We start from the raw sequence: 27,144 nt of genomic DNA, 5'->3' as shown, positions 1-27,144 counted from the left end.
TGATCCCACCTTGGGACATGAGAAGGGATGAGACATCATGTTGCAGAAGTCCTTCCGAGTGTTTAATTTATGGTTTGATTATAGTTATCATCTTACAGATATCAGAGAAGTCAAATTGTAATGCTTTTCAGTGAGAAATTACCAAACTACTCTCTCCGCTCTTCCAGACAACGTTTTTTACTTTGTATGTAAAGAAGAGCTGTTACTGTGCTGTCACTGACATCCTGTTGTTTCACTCCTTTCCTTCCCCTGGTAGTCAAAGGCATCATACTGTTTGCAGTGGTGTTCCCAAGAACACATCCCTCTTATCTGGTGTTCTTCTAAATGCTCATCAATCCATGATGAAACTCAAGCTCTTCTGAAGACACTTGTGAGCTAATTGGCTGAACAGGCTGATCCTCACGTAGGAGGATTCTACTTAGTTTATAGCCCAGCTGCCCAAGGACACGGAACGAGTCCTTCTGCCCATGGTCATCAAGCCAATCTCAGTGAGGACAGAGCCCCCAGGCTGTCTACAGCTAATTCAGCCGTTAAGCAAAGATCTCCAGATACCATGTTTTCAGAGGTGATGAAAATGGCTTAGGATAAACAAGAACACTTGTTTGTTCCCTCACTGGGAGAAAAGTTACATGTCATGTTCAAGCCTTCCTTGGCACTGGAGTATGATTAATGCAGAATAAGCTGGGTTTCATGAGTTGTGCTGCTCACTGGAAAACAGACTTAGGTCAGTCTGTAATGTTAAAGTTAACATAAACCAAATGAAAAGCAATTGCAGAGTCAGTGTTCTTGAGACACTATGTTGAGAAAAGCTGGACACTTCCTCTTTTTCATCTTAAAAGATTACATTTGAAGCAGCCCCTCAGGTGGGTAACAGTACAGATCAAGGTCTGCCACAGACCCAGTGAGCTGTAACACCCAGGTCCCAGCTAAACATGCTAACCACTGATTTATAGGTACACAGTACACTCTCCTGCTCCAAGCTGCATTTTGGGGTGGTGGATTAAACTAGATAATCTTTGTCATCACAAAGATTTCCCCACTTCTGAAATACTGCCAAATCAGCACTTAAACACGCTCTACAATACGTGCTGCCAACTCATGACACTCACAGCTGCTTCCCTGAACTGCTCATTTTGTTTTGACTTCCTTTTGTCGGCGCAGGTTGCTGCCAGTGGATCAGTCTGCTGGTGGAGAAGGACCAGGGACCGTGGCAGAAGACAGAAGCAAGGCAATCAAAGCAGAGGTAAGTTACTTATACATACACGTTCATGGTCTCTTTCTCTATTTCCTGTCTCCATAAAGATGTGATGTCTTGCTCTTGTGCAGCTGGTAGTAAAAATAAACAGTGTTTTTTCTCTCTCATCTGTAAGCCTATTGCTAGGCACAGAAGTGCTTCTTTGCTTGAACTAGAAGACAAAGAAGTTTGACCTGCACAAAAGGAAGGAAAAGGGCAACTATTTAATTTTTTTCTACTTGTTTTCTTCAGTCTGAGAACAAGGGAATGAATGTGCAAGTATTGAAACGTGTGCAATCTGAACCTCCTGTTCCTTCCATTCAATGCATATGTATGTTTTGTTAGTGAGTAAGGCAGCATATTCTCATGCATGTTTAGTCACAGTTGCTCTTCTGGTCGGTGTGTGTATGCCTTAAAGCTTCTATATAATAAATTTTAGATTGCTTAAGGCACAAGGATAGAAGGGCAATTTTCAGAATGGCTTGTATTTTAGCTTCACTAAATCTTAAAAGCATGCAGAGGAACTTTCAAGGGCATTTGCCTCTCTGATCTTTTTACCATCTAAGCATATTCTTTTATGATAGTTCACTATGCTCAATAGTTGCTTATGACTTCATCTCACTGGATGAAATCAGCTGTTCATGTCTTTATTCCTTGAGTTTAAGGGAGCAGTGGCCTGCCAAGATTGATGCTACTTGGCCCCCTGCACTTGAGTAAAAGGTTAATATCTGGAAGTCCATAAGCCATGCCAGCTAAGCCGGGTGATCACAGAGTGCGTTGAGGAAAGTTTACCTTAACAAGAGGGTTAAATAAGCCTCTTCATTGCCTCAACTAATCTTGGTAGTGATTTGAAAACAAGCTGAGATATTAGTAGAACTTTTTCTTGCCAAATTGAGATTCCCAGCGCAGGGATAGGGAGGCATATTTTACTCCCACTAGAACAGAGTAAAACAGAAAGCAAAACAGTGTTGCACTGCCTGAGTATGAAGTTGTGAGGCTTCCTGCTTTGACAACAAAAATTAAGAAGTATTTGATATACAAAGGAAATCTAATGAAGTGTGGTTTGATGCTAGGTTTAAAGTTTTGGGTGTTTCCAAATGCTGCCTCATTTCAACTGTTTGATGACTCATGAAGCTTGACTTCTTAAAATTTGTTCTGTCAAATATAAAGGTTAAATTGAAGATCACTAAAAGTCAAAATGTATTTTCCTCGTTTAGTTCTCTCTCATCCCACAAATTCTGTTCTTCTTCCCCGTTGCTTGATGGGGAATGCTTCCTTATTTTCTCTTGATCTTCATATTGAACATTCCTGAGTACAAATAAGCTTCACAGAGTACCATGTCTCATCATAGCAGACGTCTTATGCTAGAAGCAGACTCAAGAAACATGTGGCTACATGAGAACCTCTGTTCATCATTAAAAATTGCATTCTCCATGTCTAATGCCTTGTTCCAGAAAGACTTGTCTCCTGAGTCTGCTTAACTTCCTAACAAAAACTGTAAGCTTGGGTTTGAGTGCAAGCTCACTCTTGCTGGCTGCTGCTGACTACACACCTGCTGCCTTTGCCTGCCATCTCCCCAGCAAGGCTGAATGCTCTCAAGTAGTCCTTCCCTGACAAAAAGTCCTCAGGAACTGCTGCAAACCCCATCACTGTGCAGGCTTGTATCTCAGTGCTGGAGTTGGCAGATATTTGACAATTACACCAAAATTTAATTGCAGGATGGACAGGAGGGTGAACTAACACAAAAACACCATGGTCACAGAAGCGTGTCCTCTTCTTCTGAGGAAGCCAAGCCTGCAAGAGCAGTGGTGTTCCCAGTCATTATTGGTGAGGCAATCTTACAAGATGCCATGATGAGCTGAAGCCTTACATGGCATTAAGTCCCATGGATTCTACTGGTGAACATTTAAGTCTCCTGCCTGGTCTTTATGGACTTTATACACATGCAGAATGACGGCTACTGTTCTCCTCACAGACGCCATTCTCTCCTCACACATTAAAGCACAGCATACAACAAAAATTTGATGTATGATGTATGATGTGGCTTTTCCTGAATATGTAAGCACAGTACTGAGCTTCATGGATTAATCTTTTTTTGTGCAGTTCTTCAGAAAGAATAAGCAAGGAGCACTGAACTTGCAAGCTCTTGCTTTTCAAAGAGTTCTTACTATAATACCACACTCAGTAACTATCTGGGTCACAGAATCCGTTCTTCTCTTTTCTAAGGGATGTTTGAGTCAAAATTATCTCGTTGAAAAAAAAGTCTGGGAAGCTCAGAGAGAGCAGTGTTCCTGCACTCATTGACCTGGGCTCTGGAAAATAAAAACCAAAACTGGGAAGTATATCTACTGTATGTGGAGTTGGCATAAACTGGTGCTAGATCGACTGCACTCTGAATTTCTATTCAGAAAAGCTAATCTGGAACCATCAGTCATCCCAGGAAAGAGCAAGGTCTCACTTCCCTGTGACCAATACAAGATTTGCGCTACGGACAACCATTTCTAAGAGGTAACGGAGACAGGCCCTTGGCAGAACAAAGGCAGTGTCAGGATCCATTGCTTATTCCTCATGGCTGCTCGGCTGGTAGCCAAAAGGTAAGGCTGACTAGGAACTGACTCACGGGGATTTTGAGGAGCCACACATGGTCACCTTGTTTCCTTCATATTCTCAGAGGAACTGATTTCAAACAGAACTTTATCATGTTCGGGGTCACATCACCCTATGAGGAAAGCACAAATGGCACTGAAGTGGTGCAAGCATGTTGCCTTAAGTCCATTAAACCTCCTCACAGAGTGCCTGAATTACTCCTGGCCCCTTCATGATCTTCATTATGTGATTCCTCACCCCAGCATACCAGTGACAGACACAAGAATAGCATTCAGTCCCAGAGGAAGAAAGGGCAGGTCTAAAGAGAGCCATCCTGAATCTCTTTCACCTCACTCCTGAGGAGACAGGAAACAAACAGTGCTTTCTTCTCCTTTCATCTCTCCTGCTGGCAGAAGGTTGGAGACTGATAAAGGCAGACAAGCTGGGTGATGGTCATCTCAGGTGCTCACGTTTCTTTGTCAAGCTTCTGCTAGGCTCGTGCCAAGAGCTGGCCCTGTCTACCAACCTCAGTTCCCTTGTAATCTGCAGAGTGCTCAGGCATAAGAATATGGCATGGTATGCCCAGGTGTTTTCCTCTCCTGTTCTGCAACCCTACCTGTTAAACAGGGTGAGCTGCAGCCAGCCCCTCCTCACACAAGTACTTATTCCAGCAGCCCTTGGGGAGCAGACTTCGGGCAACCTATAGGAGACTCCTCTTGGGTCTTCCTGTGGAATTCCACACCACTCTCTTCCTAACACAAACACCCCTTCATGTGCTCTTCCACACAGCCCCAAGATGTGGTGCCTCTTCATGCTGCTCTGCTCCCAAGGAGTTGCTTTTTCAGCAGGATTCACAGCAGCCTCCATCCCGAGTGCTGACACAAGCCGCTGTAAGAAGAGTCGCGACCCCGAATGTTTCATGAATGTTGTAAGTAGGGTCACCTTCTCTCCCTTTCTAAATCTTCCCTTACAGTTACATAACTAACAGTCCTTTCCAGCAAGCTAAGAAGAGCCCCTTCTGCATTTTCTGTTTCCCCACCCTGCTGTTTCCAAAACCACTGCCTCAGGGTCACTGCCACAGAGAGGGCTGGCTCTGAACATACCAGGGACAGATGTGCCTCTTGCATGTTGCATGAAGACAGACACATAGTACTGCAATGGGGACTGCTGTCTGCTACCTTTGCTTCCAAGGCTAGGCAACTCCCCAGAACCTCCTGAGGACCACTGGAGATCCAGACTGTGGAATTTTGATCCCAGCAGCCAGACTCAGCCCTGGACTGCAGACAGAGAACAGACTACATGCTCCAGTCCGTACCAAACTGAAAAACAGACCTCTGCTGCCTGCATTTAGGGTGAACCCCAACAGATATATGATAAATATGGAGCTATGTTATGCCTCATGATACCTGTTTGCAGTCAGCTTTCTCAACACATGTTGGTATTTCAGGCTACTACATAAGGGGAGGAGTGCAAACCTGGCAAGAGAACAAAGAACCCTCCAGCACTAGCCTGAGGAAACCTTGATTCTTCTATCCAAACAGTCTGGGCTGCCACAGAGAAGAATTGCTTTGCAGTGGAGGCAAAGGCTGGTTTCTTATCTCAAGTGAAGCAAAGGCCTGCCCTTCCACTGTTTGCTCAGAACAGTGGTAAGGGAGGTTGAACCCCTTCTACCGATTCTCACAATGCAAACTAATCAAAGATGCCTTGCCCTGAGTCACCAAAGATTTCCTCAGAGTTCATGCATAATTAGGTGTAGGTGGTCTCATTAGTTCCTTTGACTAGATCTCCACCCTTGTTTGCCTTGCGTGCATGGCTTGCCTAGCCACACTTTGACAAGAAAGTATTCATTATGGACCGTCCCCACAGCTTTTGACATCGTCTTATACAGATATGGCTGCGTCTTTAATCTGTAGAAATTGTACAATCCTAATCAGCCTTGCATAACATGACAAACTATCTCCCAGAAGGGAGTTAGTCACTCAGCACAGTTCTGCTTTGTCCCATAATAGGGGGCTGAAAACCAGACAACCACCAGCTAAACCTAAACAGGTCTGAAGAGGACTTTGCTTCATCTTTTTACAAGGCCTGTAGTGTTTATTCTCAGCCATGGTCTCTGTGGCCAGGGTCTTACACTACCACCATAGCACATCCCACATGCACACTGCTCATCTTGGTTAGGCTCCAGAACAGGACAACTGACGTGTTAACAAACTCTCCTTTGGCTTTCCCAGAGTGAAATTATCCGATACCATGGATACCCCAGCGAGGAATATGAAGTTACAACAGAGGATGGATACATTCTTGGTGTTTACAGAATTCTCGCTGGGAGGAATGACCAAAATACAGGTGTGACACAGTTATAGGGCACAAGGAAGGTCTGAGAGCCAACTCTTACATGGATTCCCCATCTTTCCCCTTTGCACCTGCAATGGCATGTTCCATACCTTTCCGTCTCCACAAGAGTACCTAGTCAGAAAGGTGACTCCAATACTGAATCCATCTGAAGTCAGCACATTCAGTGTCTCTATCCTTACTTCAAACTTTTCTAATAATTGTGTTATATCCAAGGGTTGGGTTTGGGGTTTTTTTCCCTCAAACAGTCTGGCAGGTAGACTGGTAAACTGGATTTGGGAAGGTTTTGCATTAACAACCTAAATAATATACATATAAAATAGTAGCCTGACTACAAAGCCTCTGAGGTTAGGCATATGAATATTAATTCCCAGGCTTCTGAAGGACAGAGATATTCTTAAGGAAGGAGGTAAGAAATCAGGTAGTCAGTGAAAAGCAAATGCATTTCATCAGTTTCATCACATTTTCTGAATTGAATAAAAATTTCTATCTGGATTTTGGGGTACCCTGGATACTGCTACTTCAACTATTAGTCCTTGTTAGTATTATAGAATTATTTATTTGGATGCCTTCCCCTAAATGGATCTCTTTTGGAAATCCTTTGGACCATCCGGACTCTCAAAGTGAGGCTAACTGAGTTAGATCAGGGGCGTCTCAGCCTTGCTCAGTGGTTGCCTAAGCATGGATTTGCTTCTTTGGATTAATTTTTCTTTGTCTTCCATGCACTGTTATGCCTTCAGCAGTTTTCAGCTTCGAGTAGATGGTTTCAGCATAGGGGCTGTAAGTTGGCTTTCCAGTGCAAGAGGAGGTAGCACAGGCATCCTCAGTAAATTCTTTATTTGCCAGACCTGTCATAAAATGGTTATGAAATGTCATTAAATGGTTTCTGCTTGCATGAAAAAAATTCTTCAGGTTTCTCAAACCAATATCTATGCATAGTTCTCCTGGGAGATTCTTGAATGGGGAAACCTCTCACAGACTGAACTCTGCACTCCAATATTAAATACACATTAACTGCTGCTCCAATATAAGAATATTTTCATGTTTTTCAGGGCAAAGGCCTGCCGTGTTCCTACAGCATGCTTTTCTAGGAGATGCTACTCACTGGATTTCCAACCTGCCCAACAACAGCTTGGGCTTCCTCCTCGCAGATGCTGGCTATGATGTCTGGTTGGGAAACAGCAGAGGGAACACTTGGTCTTTAAAACACAAGACGCTTAAGCCCTGCCAGAAAGAGTTCTGGCAGTTCAGGTACTCAGTAGAGAGAAAAAGACTCAAAAGACTCAACATAGAAACACCAGGGGGACTAGATATCTTCAGCCTGATGGCTTTTACCTGAACCAGCATAAGAATAGGATCTATATCAACCCAGGAGAGTAAAAAACCAGAAAAAGAAGGATGCTCACTACTACTCAGAGCTGGGAGAATGGGCTGGGGAAGAGATTTCAGAGACTGGGAAATGAAATGGGATGCTGAGGAAAAGGGAGACAGTACTGTGAGAGGGAGAGCAACAACCGCAGCTGGAACATGCTGAGCAGTCTTGTCTAGAAATCGGATCTCTCACAGTTGAATTCAACCAAGTGAGAAATGTGTTTTGTAACATGTGCAGGTGAAAGCACTGAATAAATTCAGTTCCCCAAGGGCTGCAGCTGTCAGATGAAACTGGCACCTCCTCCACAGAGAGCCCAAGGCATCAGGCAGCCAGGCTGTACAGCTGCACCCCTCTGCCCACTTCCCCAGTTCAAGTAAGGATGCAGACACACTGTGCAACCTCCTCCTTCAATGGGTCCTGCTTGGTGCAATGAACAAAACTGACAATCAGTAACTCACTGTGATAGTCAAATTGTCTGCCAGCTTTTTGTGTTTCTCCCTGTAGCTTCGATGAAATGGGTAAATACGATATTCCAGCAGAGCTGTACTTCATCATGAATAAAACCGGACAGAAGGATGTTTACTATATTGGTCACTCGGAAGGGTCAGCTTCAGGTAACATCAGGGGAATTTTTCACAACCGTTGGTGTTCCTCTTTGATCAGTAGGTGACTCTCCCCACTGATTCTGTTGTTCTTCTAGTTTCTAGAGACTTAGAAAAACATAGAGATTTTTCTGGGTTGAGACTTGGAAAATGTGCAAAACTTTTCTAAAATCAGATTTGGTTATCCTTAATAAGCAAATAAACTTAATAGAGGATGCAGTGATAGTTCAACTTTTTAAATAATTTCATAGAACGTAGAAATGGTCATTTACTGGGTACTTCTGGTACTGGCATTGGGTATTTTTCTCAGCAACAGGAATTTACATGAAGTTCTTCTGTATTAAGACAGACAATTAGAATCATAGAACCATAGAACATCCTGAGCTGGAAGGGACATACAAGAATCACTGAAGGCCAACTCCTGGCCCTTCCCAGGCCAGCCCCAATGTTTACACCATGTGCCTGAGAGCAGTGTCCAAATACTTCTTGAACTCTGTCAGAACTGGTGCTGTGAACACTTCCTTGGGGAGCTTGTTCTTGTGAATAGGATTGAAAAATCAAAAAGATGAAACAGTCCATAAAATAATCTAAATGAATACATTAATTTAAATTAAATTGCTTGAAGGCAAGGAAAAATAACCTCAACATTACTAAGTCATGACTTAGTGTCAATCTTACAACTTAAATCGTAGTTCATGAGTGGCTGTAACTGGCCACATTGCTGTTTAAAAACATAGTGCCAGAGACCAAAAATTAGGAAAGTAAAAATATTAGTAGTTTATTTTTTCTTAGGTGCAGCTTTTGTTATTACTCAGTTCATGGCCCCTAAATGCAGCTAACTTTCTTTTAGCATCAGTTGAAAGTTCTTGGTGTTTATGGTTTATGTGTAAGATCCATGAATGAACATAGATTAGAAAGTAGCAACTGTCAGTTCATTAGTGTAAACAACCCAGAAAAAAAGAAAATTAAATGTGGAAAAATCATATATTGTTACAAATTCTGACCATTTTTTTCTTTGCCTCTCGTAAGAGCATTTAAAGATCCTCACGGCAAAATAAACTAACCATCTAGATTTTCTTCATCTGCCTATGATGCAAATAATTGCTTGAAAACACACAAAGCTCCCACTATTTAGCTAATTATTCTATAGTTTCGTGAAAGCATAAACATGCATAGATCTTTAGAGACTCTAATTAGAAAAACTCATTTTTTATGAGAGCTCCTTGAACTTTAGAGGGAATTGGTGTTATCTCCAAAACCTCACTGACATGTTGCCTACAAAAACTGTTCTGATAATGACAATGCCCAGACATGCTCTAAACCTCAAAATGAACTTTGCCTCCTAAATAAAATTAGTTTCAGGACTTAGCTCCAACACTTTTCTTGAGTAAAACATGCAGCACAAACATGAACAACAGACAATGGGCTGAAAATCTACTATCATTTCTTGTTTGCTATCTGCTGTTTATGTCTTTAATTTGTCTGTGGAGGATATCTTCACTAACTCAGCCTGTCTCTTTTGTATTTGCAGGCTTCATAGCATTTTCTACATACCCTGAGCTGGCTAAACGGGTGAAAGTGTTCTTTGCTGTGGGCCCAGTAACTGTATGCTCACATGCTACAAGCCCTCTGATTAAGTTAACAAATTTTCCTGAACCACTGCTCAGGGTATGTAATTTTTTCTTCTAAGAGGTCCAATGCCTCACTAACCTTCGCAGGGTTCACTCAGCCTGAGACCAAGCATTCCCAAACAAGTGACATGCTGACACTGAGCTCTGGATGAATTGAGTGGTCTCAAAAACTCTGTTCCCAAATCCTGTGGGGAAAATAGTCAGGATATTAATCTTGTAGCAGCAGCTCCCAGTGAAGTAGGAGACTTGTGAAACACTGTCTTGTTTTAGAACTCCTGCTGTTTAACTAAAATTTTGCTGGCCTCATGCAGGAGGAACTAAACCAGAACTGCAGTAACAGACATGATGATCTCTGGGACTTTAAAAAGGAGTTGGCATTAAGGTCAGCACACTAGAAATGGAAGGATGGCTTCCTCAAGGATTGGTGATAGTAATATGAAGGAGGAAGAATAAATTAGCTCTATGGGAAATGGGGTATTTTGAGGGGTACTGTGAGGGTAAGCTGTTCCAGCAATCTTTGAATACTGTGTTATGAAGGCTAGGCTATTAACAACAATTTCCTGCATAAAATTCTTCTGTAAGAAGAAAAAAAGGTGTTGCACTTTTCCTTTCCCTCAGTTAGTACTTGGCTGCAAAGGAGTCGCGCACCAGATCGAATTTCTGAAAGGACCCGTGACACAGCTCTGTACAAGCCTGGATAAGTTTTGTGCCCATGTTCTGTGTTACATAGCTGGAGGCAGCATCAAAAATATCAACACGGTAAGCATATGCAAGAACACCTACTCATGGTAAAACGAAAGGGATTTTGGAAGGTACATTTGTGCACTCCATCCTTGTCTGGTTACCGTCACGCATGTAAACACACCTAAACCACAGCACAGTTCTCAGCAGGCTGAGGGAATGCCAGGACATTGTGTACTGCCAACAGCAGCAGCATGGCTAGGGCTAGGGATGGGTGGGACCAACAACGAGGCACATTCCAATGCCAGAAAGAAAGAACTGAGTCCAAATTGGAGCTATATTGCATATATCAAGATTTACCCTCTTTTGGGGCTAAGCCAACCAGATTTTGGTCACACACAGATGTTCTTTAAAAAGAGACAATGAGTGATGAAGTCAGAGTTCTTGGCAATACAGTTGCCAGTTTCCTTCCTTAGTGTATAGACTCTGGGGGTCCTCTGAACACTGAAATACTTAAAAGACAGGGAAAAAACTCTCTTTCTTAATTTTCAGACTATTTGCACCAAAACTTGGTCCCAAAGACTATTGTAAGGGGCATTTTCTTGGTTTTGTTGACCTTAGAACTGGGCCCAACAGCTCAATCCACAAGGTGTAGAGCTACAGAAAGCCTTTCCACTGTGCTGAGGAGTGCAGCACACCTACAGTGGGATTCACAAACCCTTGTGCATCACTCAGAGGGGACAGGAGAGACAGAAGAGTTTTCCCTCTGTTTGCCAATCTGTGAACACTGTGGTGCCAGTCCCCTTTACAGTGGCGAAAGTATGCAAAAGCTGGCCTGTATAATGTTTATTACTGCAGTATCTGTAACAACTGGGCCCATTTTTTTCATCTATAATCCTTTTTAAAAGTACATATGGGAAAGCAGTTGGAATCAAAGGTTCAATGCAAAAGCAATAGCAGCTTTTGAATTGCAGAGCTAAACCATTAAGGGTATTTCCTGCCTTGCTTAAGTCACTAATGTGGTTCTCAGTGCAAGATAACATAGCTGAGGAAGAATCCAGGGAGATGGAATTGGAACACCTCCTTAACAGAACTATAAAAAATGTTTTGTAAGCTGACTTCTTTAATATTAGAAACTCACTTCCTTCACAATTTTATTCTGTCACAGCACTGGATCTCTGTCTTTATAAGATTTCTGCTTTCTCTCCAGAGTCGAATAGATGTGTACGTAGGACATTCCCCTGCTGGAACATCAGTACAGAACATTATTCATTGGCAACAGGTATAACTGTACATTGACATGTAAACAGTCTCTTACTGCTGCTTTTTATGCAACTGACAGCCTGCAGGAAAATCCAGAGGCTTTGGATTTGGGAAAATTACCATCGTACCTTCTCACCTACTGCCTTGAACACCTGCACATTTAATGCGGTCTAGAATATAGATGTGCTCCTGAAGACAAGCATTCCCAGCAGGAAATGAACACAAAACTTGGACAGCTAGTGACTCTATGGTCTATTTTGCCAGCCTCTAACAAAATCAAGTGCATAAAAAGCAAAGACAGATAGAGGAAGATAAAATAGCAAAGACAATGCACCATACAGATTTTTAGCACATACCCAGCTACTTAAATCCTTGAAGCAAAGGTTTTCTAAACTAATAGACACTGACTTTCTATCACCCTTTATTACACAGCACTCACAAATGAAATTACTTGTCATGTTTGTGCAAAGAATTAAATTACTAAAACAAACAAAACACCTCCAGGTATTCATTCCCCAGTCCTACAAGGCATATTGCACTAGACTTGTAATAGCCCTGACACATAGGCACCCAGGTTCTCTTTCCATGTGACAACTGAACCCAACTCTGCATGACAAATAGGGACCCCAACTTTAGGTACCTAAGGTAGTAAAACAAGAGTTTAAGTAATAAAATATGCTGAGGCTGGAATATAAGGATCAGGACAGAAATCTAGCAAGAGAAAAGGCAAGGAAGCCACTTACCTTGTGATCTATCCTCAGCACCCTGGAAGCCTGCAGCCAGAGGAATGTATGGGAGTAACTCACAGTCCACTACCTGAGCCTTGGCTTAACTCACAGGCAGGAATATCCCTCCTTCACTCTACTTCTTCATCTCTCATCACTTTTATTCTGTATTTTCTTTTAAAAGGTAGCACATACAGACAAGTTTCAAGCTTATGACTATGGCTCTAAGGAAAACATGAAGAAATACAACCAGGTAAGGCAAAATGGCTTCCCTGAGAACTCCTCCTTGGGTCTTGGTAAAACTAGAAATAGAAAAATTCAAATTTTAGCGCCTGTGAGTACTAACAAGGGGGAGAGTGGTCTCAGATAATGTTTCAGCTGAGTCACACACAAGTGTAAAAGCCTATTCACAAACAAGGCAGAGATAGACCCTGCAGACAATTAACAGAAGTTCATTTTGCCTCCCCTACCAATGCAGGGGTGTGCCCAGTGACATGTTAACTTACACGTCATTGCAAAAATGAATAAGAACCACACCCAAGTCCTAGGACTGGGTGAGCACAGAGCTCTTCACTACCCCAAAAATCCTCAAAGTTTGCCTTTCATTTAAGAGAGGAAGTGGATCTCAGAGCTACAGTGACCTCTCCAGTGGACTGGCAATCATTTCACTTTTAAGCAGCACATTTGACTTGCAGTGTCCTGTGCTGTACCAAAACGCTGCTTTTCACAAACAGAAAGGCTCTAGAGCTACAATCAGCCACTTCTATCTTGCACACTGTCTCAGAAATTTTCTAGATTGAAATTATAAATGGCCAAATTATTTCCTTGGCACTTAAATTCCAAGCATAAAAACTAAGACCAAAAGTTGCACTTCATGCCCCCAAAAAACTTATAGATCTTCCCACTCTGAATATACACAGGAAAAATCTCCGCAGTCCATCACAGATAAATACCAACACTCCTCTTTCCCTGCCCACACCTCTGAGGAGTGCAAGCTGGAGTCAATCTGCAAGGCAACCCTTAGCCATGCTTTATAGAAAGAACAGGAATAGGATGGGTTATTCCATAGACAGGGACTGGGGTTAGGGCAATGAACAATAAGAGGGTGGCCTTCATCCTTATGGTTTGACTGTAGGCAGTGCAGAAGAAAAAAGCCAAGAGAGATGCTTGCACAGAAACCTTTCTCTAAACACAGCTTCTGCTACAACAGCATTCACTCAGCTCTCCTCCCTGTCCCACAGACTGCTCCTCCTGTGTACAAGATAGAGGAGATAAGGACACCAACTGCTGTTTGGAGTGGTGGAGAGGACAAATTTGCAGACCCAAAAGACATGGCAAGGCTACTTCCTCGGATCACTAATCTCATTTATCATGAGCATTTTCCTGCATGGGGACATCTTGATTTCATCTGGGGCCTTGATGCAACTGAGAAAATGTATCTGAAAATCATTGAACTAATGAAAAAATATTTTTGAAACCATGAGCAGAGTGTTGATTGTGAAAACCTCCAAAATTTCTCTTTGGCAATAAGGGTGATATCTGGGGAAGAGCTAAACACACAGACACACATAATGGATACCTGTATAGGTATTTATTTATTCTTATTTATTTCTTGCTTTCCTCATAATTAGAGGTTTTCCATGGTGTTATTGTGACTGCTATCTTCCTGGAAAGTTTGAGGTATATAAGAATGAAAGCTGAAAATATTTATATATTTGAGTACATACTGCAGGGATCACTGAATTTCAACAGTTTTTATTTCTACGAGACTAATTTTTCTAAGCCTGAATTCTGTTGTTCTCATATATATCTTATGTACCCATTCTCATGCCCAGTTTTTGTCTTCCTATGGAGACCCAAAAGTGTGATTCGATCATTTCTCTGTTGAAATGAATACTTTTGTTTAAATTAAATTATTGATCCCCTTGACAGAGAACTTGGCTTTTTTTTCTCCCTCTTCAAATTACCCTTTAATGTCAACACAACCAAAGATCTTCAAGCACAAGAAACTGAGCAGACAATAGATGACTACCAAACATTAAGCAGTGAGAATCAAGGAGTCCAACCTTAAAAATTTGTAGATGTATTCCTCTGTCCTCCATGCCTACAAATCACCCAAATATTTGTTAAAACACTCTGAACCCCTCACAGTTTCAAAGACCACGGACGGCAGCTGTGGAATATGGAGATGTAGACCCATCCAGCAAGGTGCACTCCAGGAAACAGAACTTCCACCCTATGAATTATTCTTCATGCTGGCAATGAAGCTGTTGCAAGCACTCTGAGCTGTCAGCATTCACTTTTACACAGCTCTGTGTCTGGACCATTCTTCATTCAAGCAGTTCCTAAACCATGGGAAAGCAGTTGGATGTTCTCCCTTTATGGCCATTAGGCCTAAGAGATGGTGGCTTCATAATCCATGCAAGTGCCTCCCATCTTCTCATCTACAAGCTGCTCTGGAGTGTCTGTCCCCAGGTTACACACAAAGTGTTCATTATTACAGGCTCCAACAAGGAGCTTTGTTTTGTGGGGTGTTTCTGGCTGCAGCCTCAAGCTCACCTTGTCCAGACAAGACCTTTTGTAGCTGGAGTTACACTGAAAAACAGATCTGTCTTTTTACACAGGAAAAATACACCAGCTTGTCCACACACCAACTGTAGCACCCATTAGCAGTGCTGATCACAGCACCTATGTTCTGCACTTCTGACAGCTTACAGGAAAAGGTCAAAATTGTCCAAAAAATAAAGATCCATTAGACCAAGGAGGCACAATACAGCAGTGTACAAAGAGTCTCCCTTTTATTGCTGCATTATTAAATCACAAAGCACTGGGCCATTCTAATAGATTGCTCACTACTGCAGGTTTTCTTCTGCCTTCACCTATGCAAGAGAAGACTCATGGATATATTATTACTATGATTGGTATTATCCCCTGCTGCATGCGCCACTCTGTACAGCATGCTGTCCTGTCTAGTCCCATGGGAAGGATACATCTGGCTTCCATCAACAGCATTTCATTTATTGACTCTTTTTTTTAGTACACTGTTTATATTGGAAAGGTAGTCCAGAGACCTGTTTCTCTGAGCCAAACATATTTTCATTACTACTTCTTAATGCATTAAAGTGATCTGGGAATTGAATTTCTTTATGGACTCCAGCAAGGCACTGAATCTCTTTTTGCTGTTTCTTAGATGGAAAAAGAGAAGATAATCCTACCTTTGTAGCAACACAGTGAGAATTAAGGTGTGTGAAAATCGTAGGAAGGATGGAAGGAGGAAGGGCTCAACTGAGAGATCTGTTTTCCCAGCCACTCCCATTGTAGAAAGAGAAATAACAAGAGGAAGGGTACCAGACTTTTCATAACTGCTGTAGCATATTGTTTAGTTACCCTATGGAACAAGTAACACACTCTAAAGGAGATTTTATTTTTGCATTGGCTGCCAACCATTGTATGCAGTGGTTTAGGCTTCCAGATATTTTATAGCTAGCTTTCAAAATCCACAGTCTGTAGAAGTCAAGCAATAAAATTGATGAAGCAGATGGGAAGGGCAATATTTTGGGCACTATTGTAATAATTCATGGCTTAGTAAAATAAAATGAACTTCTTTCACCCCACACCTGGCCTTGGGGTACTGACAAATCTCACACAAAATTGTCCAAGTCTGCAACAAGGAAGGGGTGGATGTGGACCGAGTCTTTATCAAGTATCAGCCCCCATCCTCTGCAGGACTTCTGCTGTTGTGAAAGGTGGTTTGTCAGATGAGGTAATTTTCTGCAGGCTTGAGAGTCCTTGATGGCTAAGAATCTTTTTCTATCATGCTTTCAATGTTGTGGAACTGTAATCTTCTTGCTATATCTAAGGGAGTCTCCCCATCCTGAAAGAAGCACATGAAATACATTGCAATATGTTAGATAGGGGTCAAGTACAGAGAGATTTCCTGACTTTGCCACCTGTGTAAGGTCCCATGTCACTTCTGCTCTAAAACAAAGGTTTCAGGACGTGCTGGGTCTAATACTACTCCGGCCAAAGACAGGAACAGAGACCTCCCCTACAGTAGGGACAGCCTTTCCACTGTTTCCTGGGAGTAGTATCCAAGTGCACAGAGCTCAGCTAAGATTTGATTTCCAGAGCAACATAGATAATACACTGCTCACCTCAACTCAGGAGAGCAGATACTCCCAGGTCAATATTGATTTGGGCAAGACTTGAGCTGTTCTGGTGGCAGAAGCAGCTTGACTTAGCCTTTCAGAAGAAGGGTCCTCAACGGCACAAAAAGCACCTAGGAAGACTTTTATCCCTCCCCTGCAGCCTACATCTTAGGAACAACTGTGGAGTAGCTCTGAGCTAAGAAGAGGCAACATAAAGATAGCTAAGAGATGTGCCAAGCCCCTGCTAAGCCAGGGGACACAGGCAGCATTTACTGGTAGAAATCCAGCAGTGAAGGTTTCATACTTTGAAGTTGCTCTTGTCAATAAAGGCAATGGAACAAATGTTTCATACCAAACAGGAAACAAATTGGCTGCCAGGAAGCTGTGCACCCTTCTCCTTAAACTACTGTGCCTACACTGCTAAAGCCTACAATGTACTTACTGGTTCATCACCATGAGGAGCAAATACAGTTATCAACTCCACCTTCTTACCTGATTCTTTACAGAAGTGTCTGCATGAGCTTCAAGCAGTAGAGGAATGACTGCCTGGTTTTTCATTTCACAAGCATAGTGAAGAGCTGTGCTGCCAGACTGAAGGGAAGCAGAAGCAGATGAGTTTTATTTCTATAGTAAACTTCTTAAGTAGACCTTAGCTAAGTAGGACTACCTGTATCATTTTCCCCCTAACAGCTGGATACAGAACACACATACCATTTTCTGTCACAATACACTACACAGAAAAACAAATACATTATCATGAGAACAACAGGAACGAAAAAAAATCATTCCTTCCCTGGGATGCAACTGCTAAAACGGGTTTGACACATTAGCAGGAAGCCAATAATTTTGGAGGATTCCATAATCTTGGTCTCAGAAACTATGTCTTAAACTATACTGTTTGCTTGCACTTCAGTGTTTTAGAACTTGGTTGCTGATAAAATTGGGGTTTCTCCTTTTGTGCCTTAGAGTAGAGGAGCTCTTTACCACACCCAGGTAGGCTAGTGGATACATAACTCTGTGTAGGGAAGATCAGCACACTCTGAAGACCAAGAGAAGACACAGGGTCTTGCCTTGTAGCCCACAAATCTGTTCCAGTTCAAAAACTTATAAATGCTGATAAACTCAGATGCTTATATCTCTCGAATCTTTAAAGAATCAAATATTTAATACATCAGTACCTCAGCCCAGTTTGCCTGGATTCCCTTATGAGGGCATTGGTCAGAAAGGGAGAATAGTTGATCAGGGGGGAATTACTTCTGTATACATTACAAAACTATTGCCTAACTGTCAAGGGGAAACACTGAGTCTTCCTGGTACATCAGTCAGTTCAGTTCCCGAAGCTCCTACTCCAACTATGTTGCTAGAAGGTTCTGTAGTCTGTTTTTAGTATTGTTGCCTGCGTGTGAGCCACATTTGCATTTGTATAAACCCACTTACAGAGTCTGTAGCATTCACATCGACTCCAGCTCTAAGCAACATCTTGACCAGGTGTTCATTCTGTTTTGTCTTTGAGACCTGTTTGGTGCAAGAGAAAGAGTTACACGGAAAAACAGTTCATCTGCATATAGTCTTAAGTACATTTGTGCTAAATACCGTGTTTTTTCCAAAAAGAGGAGTGGTCTTTGAAAATGCCAGACTGATGCAGCAATACAATTCTGTCCTTCATCAGCTACATTCACAGCAAAATCCCTGCTCCTTCTGTTGTACACGTTCAGTCCGGTTTTAAGAAAGCAGCCCATATTCTATACATGTTCCTGGCCTGAAATACTACCATGAAAAATGTGATTGAGGGAAAGATACAGGGTCATTCCTTCTTCCATCCAGACTCACCATGAGAAGATATCCAATAAGCATAACTGGCATGAGGATTATGATGAGCACGTAGTCAAGGAAGGTAAACCGTTTCCTCACAGCATAATGGAGGCAAGTGCGGTCCTTCTAAACACAAAATAACTCTGATTAGTACCAGATTCAGTGACCTCACTTTGTTTAATATTGATAAGAGTAGACCATTTTAAATTCCACAAGCTTTCTTTTAGACTATCTAACAGGAATACTGCTGTGATTTTCAAGCAGAAATAGACACATGCATCTTGCTTCTTTCAAGTAGAGGCACGTTTAACACATAGACAGTCATGGAAATCAGACTACACGTGCAAGGAGGATGTGGGATCCAAAGGATTCCATGTGTACATGGGCAAACTTCGACCTGGCTGCAGAGATTCAAAGGAGAGAGTGGGTATCTCATGTGGCTGCTGCTGCCTCACAGCAAGTTAAACCAGCAGGAGGGATTGCCACAGCCCCCCTTCTTACGGAGGTGCTGGTTACTGAAGCAAGGACATGTGAGACCTTAGGACGTCTCCTTTGGGACACTGGGGAAATACAGGAAAGTAGCAATAACCAACACAGATTCCTATTGAGAACAGAGTTTTAAAAAAAAATGTTTGAATACCAAATATACCAAAGCAACTAAAGGGCAGGGCTGTAAAGCATGCTACAGTGTTAAACTTGCTACAGGTTGTCAAAACGGAGATGGACAAACTAAGTTACACAGGGCCCCAAATAAGCAGAGAAGCTTTTTTGTTTCACCTGTTTCTCCATACATGCCTCAGTAGGAAACAAACTTGAGGTTTGTCTGTGCTTGCCAGTGTCCCCACTGGCATTCCAAGAATCTGAAGGAACAGTCACTGCAAAGGAAGAGTCAGTGGCCACTTACCTTATTTCTGAGGTTGACATCAGCATGTTTTCTAAGAAGATAATTAACTATCCTGTTGTTTCCTTGTTTACATGCACAAATTAAAGGGGTGTCTCCACTGAAGCTGTCCTGGACATTCAGATAGTTGCCGTTGCGCTCCAAAAGGAGATGAACTTTATTGAAATCGTTGTTGTAAGCTGCCTGACAGATGGGCTGAAGTGAGAAGATAATATGCATCAGCACGTGTTTCACTAAGACATCCATACTTCCCATTCTGGCTTACTACATGTGTGTCCCAAAATACTTGACAGAGGCTGTAGTTCTTGGTGCCTTCCAGAAGATGATGGTAGGAGACACTCCTGCAGCTGCTACAGAGCTCCCAGCCCTCAGCCCCAGAAGTCACAGCCTTTGCACAATGGAATGGATTTTCTGTTCATTTTGGATGCTACTTCTATAATCCAAGAAATAAATCCTATTTACTTGCAGCCATTAGGAAAAAAAAACCAAAACCGGCTTCCACTCTCACAGGAGCTGGTCACTGCATTAAGCAGCAAGCAGGGACAAGCCCACGTCTCTGAGTTTGCATCAGAGTTTCCCTTTGGATGAGCACTGATGAATAGAAGGAACCGCTCCTGACTCATCCGTGCTCAGAAGAGAACCACCCTGCAGGTGAAAGTTGAAAAACCAAGCCCCCACCAATGTTTCTCTTCTAGACCTTGAGGTACCTAAAAAACTCATGCCTGTGTGCCCACAGGTCGGATCCTGCTTGGCTTTTGCAAAATTCTTGCTGGTCAGGTCTTTGCTCAGTATTTCTGCACATCCTTAACCTAAACTGCAATTCCTTCCCTCTCCAGCAGCAAGAGACTGACGAGAAGCTGAGAATGATAGGAGTACTGTGAGCTTCTAACAGCCTAGTACAGGCAGAAAATAACATTTAGAGGTGGGGCAGACTGGTAGAATTTGAGGTCTCCAGTCAAAAAGAGAATAAGTCTTTTTCTTTTCTTTGATACTGAGGATTTTACCCAACATTTTCCAAAATAGAAATTTTCTTTAAATAATATCTGCAATTTTTTTCTTCTCCATTCTCCTTTTTTCACATCCTAAATACTCTGCATGAAAAAGATCTAGTCCTGAACTCTGAGCTCTTTCCTCACTCCTCCAGTTAGCTTCCTCCCCCCCTCCTCCCCCCTATCCCCACGCCTTCCTGCCTTAAAAATATTCATCTCTTTTACACTGTTTTAGTCAGATTTTGATCTACAACACAAGTTTATCTCCAGCATCATTACTGCTTAGTTTTCTGGACAGCTGTATAAGAGAAGTGATTTGTTTCCAAAGAAGGTATTTACATGCTTACCAGACCTTGCACCACTTCTTGTTTTGTTTTTATTATGTCAGACAAAAATCTACAAAGAACACATGTCACATTTTAAATTTGCACATCCGTCTGTATTCTTATAGAAGCCTATGTATACCATTTTCTGCTTTTCACTTCACTGGAACCAGAACTGTTTTAACGACTTTGAGGAAAAAAACCTCTTCTAAGTCCCTTTTGGGGTGACTTCCACACAGGTGCCAACTAAAAGATCAGTTCTCTCTAAAACCTTGCTCTCTGTCTTATTGGTGTCTAGTACTGTATCTTCATGTCCAGGAAAGAGAAGATCATGTGGAGTCTGTCTGCACCTCTGATTTCCCTACTACTCCTGTTTTTAGGATTGCTTTGCTTATTTAAAGATGTGGGAGATTTGCTCTTTGGTTGAACACCTGCTCAAATCCCAGTCATTTACCACATAAATTTACTCCTTTTTAGACTGATTCTTGCTAGTTCAGCAGCTCATGGCACCAAAGGATATGCTTTTTTGCTTTTCTTTCTGTACTGCCTCCAAGACTTTAACTTGCTAGGCAGTTAAACCCAAGGCATTTCTGACTGATACTCTCATTGACCCGTGGGATCTTTTTCTAAACCTTACACTACTGCTGAACTTAGTTCTAGAGCCATGAAAAATGGTGCCACACAGACCACTCCCTAAGAGACCACATTATTTGGGGCTGAAGTCATGTACAGAGACTAGCACACATAAGTCATGCATACTCTTTCACCCACCAAAACCAGCTGTTCTCAGAAAACATCCAGGGCACAGAGAATGCAAGGAAACAGTCCTCATCCATTTCAACAACTAATACCTGGGTAACTGATGTATTTAAAGTATTTTTTAATCACTATTATTCCCCTGAAGTGGGGATTCTTTGTAGAAATTATACTCTCTGCATTAACATGTTCCACTCACGTTTAAAGAAAAAAAACAACAAAGCAACACAAACTTTTTTCCTGTTTGTGTGGGATTTTTTTGAGGCCCACTCTGCTGGTTTGTATTCTTGAAAATACCTTATAGTCAAAGAAAGGTGAAAAGTCCCACAGGCTAAACTTGTAATATACCTCCCAAATTGGCAAACATAACTCCACTGCTGGAAGAGCAAACATAGTAGCAGAATATTGAAGGAACAAAGCAGTACAAACAGCTAGAAGTTCATGATATTGATATCAATAACAATAAGGATTAAAAAAATGTTTTATGAAAGTATAAAAATAAGAAAAATTACAGATAGGCGGCAATGAGTCACTCATCTAAGAAAGGCAAATGTTATAATAGACACCCTCTCTCACAGAAAGAGATGTTATAGAAGACACTTAACTGGCAGAGTGTATACAGTTCTTGTCACTTGAGTCCAAAAATGAGGTCAGACTATGGCAGGAGCATGAAACATCTCTGCACCTGAGGAATATGAAGAGCCTGAAGAAAGATTGATTTGCTTAGCTGGGCTATGGAGTGACAGCATTGTAGCGGTTCCAAAATATATTAAAGGGTCAGTGTTAGAGAAGAGCTAATTAACTTCAAAGAACAAGGTAAAAAGGTGGTATATCTGACCAAGAAATTTAGCATGAAAATTAGAAAGATATTTATATTCATAAGCAGAGTAAAGTAACAAAACAGGCTTCCAGTAGCAACAAAATGGACACAAAACCTGCCTGGCCCCAGGGTGGGGTTTGGGCATGTGCCAGGATTTCTGTGGTTGTGAAGGCTCAGTCAGAAATCTCTTTTCCACTTCTCAATTTTTTGGGTTGTCACTCTGGCAGCCCTATCTAAAGGATGACTACCTATGCTTGAGACTGTTTTAAACAGTTCTCCAAACTTTTCTCATAAGACATTAATAGGATTTCTTACAAACAGACAGACAGCACCTGTCTGGAGTATCAGCAGGGAGGCCAGGTATGGAGTTAGAACGGTGTTAGGTACAAGCAGCAGATTCCATCCAAAACCCAAGAAAACATATTCCCTTTAAGTCTACAGAAAAGCCTGGAGGATAAAAGACTGGAAGATCTCACGTAGTTTTCTACAGTGTTAGAAGATTGCCTCGGTAGTGATACAGCTCAACAATCAGCTTCAGATTTGTGTTATGGTTATTACTGTTGCTATGTTATTGTTATCCACCCATCATACACAAGAGAGAAATAAACCTATGGGATAATATTCAGAATACCTGGGCTTCACATGCAAAGTGCAAGCCATATGCAAAGACCCAAAGTTCTTGTCTCAGGCTCATGCTCAGCTGTGGCGAGGAGCAGTACTACGAGAGCAGAAGTCTGATGGTGGTGGAGGACTGCCAGGAGAGCCCCTGCAGCTTCCCTTGTTCCCAGAGATGCACTGGAAACTGGAGCACGGACATAATGTCTATGGTGTCTCCTTTAGGGACGTGTGAGAGGAAAAGGCCAGTGCTCTCACAACAACAAATTCTGAAGAAAGCATCAGTGGGAAATGATTTCTCAGGTTCTGGAGAGGTTTGCAGTCCAAGACACGGGTGGCTACTCTTGCCCACATCACATCATTTATAAATCTCAGTGTCCTGATCACCCCAGGGAACTCAAACAGACCCAGCCCACTCCATAATGCCACAGGGCAGACCTGGCAGAGGCACAGCAAACACTGCACCCAATACAGATACGGGCTCAGGTCTGAAGGGAGGGGCAGTAGGACCCAGAATTCCAGCTTGGGTAACGAGGAAGAGAGTGACTCTTTGGAATGTCTGGCAGCAAAGCCCTTCACCTCTGCTCTCATTCACACTTCTGCAGCACCACCCAGCATTCAGACAAGGTGCACGGGATGAACCTGACAGTGTGACATTGCACAAAACCACTGGAAGGGAGGGAAAAAAAGAGAATCACAACACCAAACATCTTCTTCCCTCACCAGTGGTGCATTTTCCCATCCATAGCATCAGGGCTAACCATGAACTAGAGCTCAGTATGCCCAGCTGAAAAAAAACCTGTGGGCATGCACTGGAGACTGAAAAGAAGAGTTTGAATATTAGATATGCCAGTGACTGAGTATTTAAAAGCTGTCTTTCTACACTACTACTTTTGCAAACCTTTCAGACCAGGAGTTAATTGTCCAGTATCTTCAGGAAACGTGTGAAGTACTCACAGGACATGCAAGGGTTTTCATGGCTGAGACCACTCAGTACAAGATCACAAAATAAGGGGTGCAAGAAAAGCAATAAAACTTTCACTGTCAGGAAGGACAATAATAGAACTGATGTTTAATTTTTTTTAATCAATTGTGGAACATGATTGATGTCAGGTCCTAGTAGTTTACTCGATCCAGATGAACTGCCACACCTGAAGTTGTCTGCTTATTTTCAGAGTTTCTTGCATCTCTCTCTCTGCTTAACTTTGCTGAGCTAGTGATAATCCTTGAGCTATTTAGCAAGTTCTACCACACATGAAGTAAAGGTTAAAGGCACAGTATGAAGGACAAAGCATTCAACCAATAGAGAGGAGGTGACGGTAAAGCCTGTCTTGCAACTTGGAGAGAAATTTCATTTTATAATTGCTTCCTCCTTTAGAACTGCAGGGGATTGCCTAAATTACATCAACTCTTTGCAGTGGTTTAGAAAAAAAAAAAGATGCTTTGTAATGTCAAAATATTCTGAACCAATCCACAGCCTCTTCCTTTGCACTAAAATTATTCCGAAAGCATGCTATGAACTGAACAGGAAAGTCTAAATTATGTTTAGGATGTTGAGCAACACACTAATATCCAATACATACTGCTCAGAAAAGGCAACTTGAAGTTTTTTACTTTTAGTTCTCTAGTTTTCCATCCTGTATAAATGAACCATAATTTACCCAGAAAATTGCATCTCAAATTTTTTAAAGAAAGAAAATGAATGTATATGAAAATATTAACTAATAATCATGAAAAATATAGACAGGATTTGACCATTCTTTAAACACCAGTGTAATTAAGCTAGATGACACTGGTTTCCCCTGCAATACTATCTCAGAGTAATAGGTCTGGAGAGAGGCACGAAATCCTTTCAGAATAGGTGGCAGTCTATTCAGCCGATCACCTTATGAATGCACAGATTCAAGCTCCTTGTGATACTGAAAGAGGAGAAGATACTTGCTTTCATTGAATAGCTTTTTAAAAATAAAAGAGTGGCTTTCAGCACAGAAATGTAACCTTTAAAAGCAACAGCTATGTAATGCTATCTCCAGAAAAAGAAACACCAGTGCAACGCACTCTTTTCAGAGTCACAGAGGTCCAAAATCCTCATTTGTTCCCACACATACAAATGGGAAATTTATAAAAAATAATGTTTAGGTAGAATTTATGCTAAAGTACAGGAAAATTTTAAATGAACTATAGTCTGGGGACAAACACATAAAGACAAGACAAAAATATTACCTTCCTAAAACAGTATGGGGGCAGCAGGAGGTTTTCTAAGCATTAGCTTTGTTATCTGTATTCAGTGTAAGCCAAGGAGTTGTCTGCTTTTTGTGAAATTGTTTGTTGCTTGCACCATGTTCAGAATCGTTCTGATCTCAACACAGACCAACAAAAAATGTTGAGCACATACTTTGTGAAGCCACAATAATTACACCAGTTCTTGTATTTTCTTTGCTCCTATAAACCGTACTACTGACAGCTTGTAATAGACAAAGGAAAACATTTCCAAAGGGGAAAAAACTTCCAGATCTGTATAAGCCTGTGTATGGGAGGCTGTGAAGGGAACAAACCAAGCCCAGTGAATATCCATACCTTCAACAGCTCCAGTACCTGCAGAAAATGGTCACGTACCTCTGAATAGAGTATACCCATGCCTATTCTTCACTCTGGAGTCCTTCTTGTTCAACAGCCCAACAAGTTAACCTCACTTGAAATGCGCTTGAGCTTGTTTGAATCTGGTTAATATTTAACTTTAAAATACCACTTTTTCTTAAGCTACGTTTCCTTTCAGTGCTTTCTACTTAGTAGCATAAAACAATTGTCTTCAGAAGCCCAACCCAGGGAGGGAAACGTGAGAACAGCAACTTACGGGAGACTTACGGAACAAGTTACAACACACAAGCATTTTCCTTTGTCATTTTTGCAACAACATCCTCCAGTTACCTAAAAAGGAAAGTAGCAAAACAGGTCGAGGAGAGGAGGGAGAGAGAGGGGAAGAAAGTTCCACAAGTAAAGAAATGGGGGAGTGAAAAGAATAAAGAGCATGAAATCTAAAACTTAAAATAACAAAGAATAGTAGCTAGTCTGCGACTCAAGCTACAGTTGACTAAAACCTGTTCAAAACCCTCTGCAAGAGCACCTCAAATGCCTATCAGGAAAAGGGAAGGAACTACATCCCACGCCTTTAATGAGCTCCCAGTATAACTAGCCTCTCATTCTCTAATTAAACAGGCCGGCCTCTTTCATCGCTTTTGCTCAGTGTTCTCTTCCTAGCCCAGCACAAACAATGAATATGATTCATGTTTAACCTGATAATTTTATATGCTAATTGGGAAGGGAATTATTGTTGATGGCCCTGAGGTTAAGATGCTGATAGCATTTCTGTACTACACTCAGTCTTTCCGAGTAAGGCATGTGTATTTCAAGTATCTGCATTCACCTCAAAATAGCTTTTCCCTTTCTATTTCAAATTGTGTTTCATGTATCTCAAGCAAATTTTAAAACATGTTTTAAAACACGTGCATGTAAGCATGCACCTTAAATCCAAGCCCTCTGCCTTCCATTCCAGAACTTTTATTTCCAAATAATTTTCATATTTATTCTACAGCAAGGTGGAGGACCATATAAAATTACTTTTTCTATCTCCAGCCCTCTCTGATTAAAGTAGTACAGCACCACTGGCTGTAGTGTTCGTTTGCTGGCACCAGTTCTAACCCCTTCACTGGCTGTTTATCTGAAGAAAATTAGGCTGGCATGTAAAAGAAACAGACATAACATCTACCTGTGACAAACTCACTGGGATCCTCACAATGGACTGATCTTTCAGCATGTGCTGAATATACTGTTGGACTGAGGACATACAACAGTGAATAATACCTCAGAGGTGAGGAGGTCTTCCTCACCAGTATTTCTTCACATCCAGATCCTAAGATATTCACATCCTCTTGCATCTACTGACCAGCTTGTTGGAATTTATAAACTATAACTTGTTGAAAGAAATATTGAATCACTAAGCTGCTACATAAAACAACTTAGTACTTTAATTAATCCTTTCCTAACAAAAATAAATAAATGTATGGCAATCTGAAAAAGTGTTTGAAAAAACAATAAACAAACCAACAACAACAGCAAAAGCCCACCCTTTACAAAACAGAGCAATAGCTTCAGGCAACACTTTTCCCAAGCTAGTGTAAATTACCATTTAATTCAGCATCATATCCCAGATCGCCTGTAAAAACACTGAAGTGACTACTTTGGTCACAGCATCAGGTAAAGAACAATTAAGCAGCCCAACCATGATGAGGTATGAGACTCATGTAAGTGTATATAGTCACAGGTTCACTCCTGTT

General features: G+C 41.6%; 2 protein-coding genes across 6 annotated transcripts; one reads left to right on the top strand and one right to left on the bottom strand.

Moving 5' to 3' along the window:
- Window positions 1-1,088: 1,088 nt before the first annotated feature.
- Window positions 1,089-13,929, top strand: LOC116447392 (lysosomal acid lipase/cholesteryl ester hydrolase-like). Of its 3 annotated transcripts, XM_032116533.1 has the most exons (12): window positions 1,089-1,243; window positions 2,953-3,061; window positions 3,643-3,828; window positions 4,610-4,748; window positions 6,052-6,166; window positions 7,225-7,423; window positions 8,049-8,158; window positions 9,678-9,814; window positions 10,396-10,536; window positions 11,669-11,740; window positions 12,631-12,699; window positions 13,688-13,929. In XM_032116533.1, exons 3-12 carry the CDS (start codon window positions 3,803-3,805, stop codon window positions 13,919-13,921), a joined length of 1,242 nt encoding a protein of 413 aa, XP_031972424.1. In that variant the 5' UTR covers window positions 1,089-1,243; window positions 2,953-3,061; window positions 3,643-3,802; the 3' UTR covers window positions 13,922-13,929. The 3 variants fall into 3 exon arrangements, with proteins under 3 accessions (XP_031972424.1, XP_031972427.1, XP_031972425.1); XM_032116536.1 differs by lacking the exon at window positions 3,643-3,828 and having other exon boundaries at window positions 1,090-1,243; XM_032116534.1 differs by lacking the exons at window positions 2,953-3,061; window positions 3,643-3,828 and having other exon boundaries at window positions 1,090-1,243.
- A 129-nt stretch (window positions 13,930-14,058) lies between these two features.
- Window positions 14,059-25,912, bottom strand: ANKRD22 (ankyrin repeat domain 22). Of its 3 annotated transcripts, none has more exons than XM_032116538.1 (6): window positions 25,665-25,912; window positions 19,311-19,502; window positions 18,425-18,532; window positions 18,032-18,109; window positions 17,087-17,185; window positions 14,059-16,320 (listed from the first exon to the last, which is right to left on the bottom strand). In XM_032116538.1, exons 1-6 carry the CDS (start codon window positions 25,698-25,700, stop codon window positions 16,243-16,245), a joined length of 591 nt encoding a protein of 196 aa, XP_031972429.1. In that variant the 5' UTR covers window positions 25,701-25,912; the 3' UTR covers window positions 14,059-16,242. The 3 variants fall into 3 exon arrangements, with proteins under 3 accessions (XP_031972429.1, XP_031972430.1, XP_031972428.1); XM_032116539.1 differs by having other exon boundaries at window positions 25,427-25,910; XM_032116537.1 differs by lacking the exon at window positions 25,665-25,912 and having other exon boundaries at window positions 19,311-20,417.
- Window positions 25,913-27,144: the final 1,232 nt, after the last annotated feature.

Source organism: Corvus moneduloides, chromosome 8, assembly GCF_009650955.1.
Source record: "Corvus moneduloides isolate bCorMon1 chromosome 8, bCorMon1.pri, whole genome shotgun sequence".
NCBI classification, from domain to species: Eukaryota; Metazoa; Chordata; class Aves; order Passeriformes; family Corvidae; genus Corvus; species Corvus moneduloides.
This window is presented reverse-complemented; position numbering and strand designations above follow the sequence as displayed.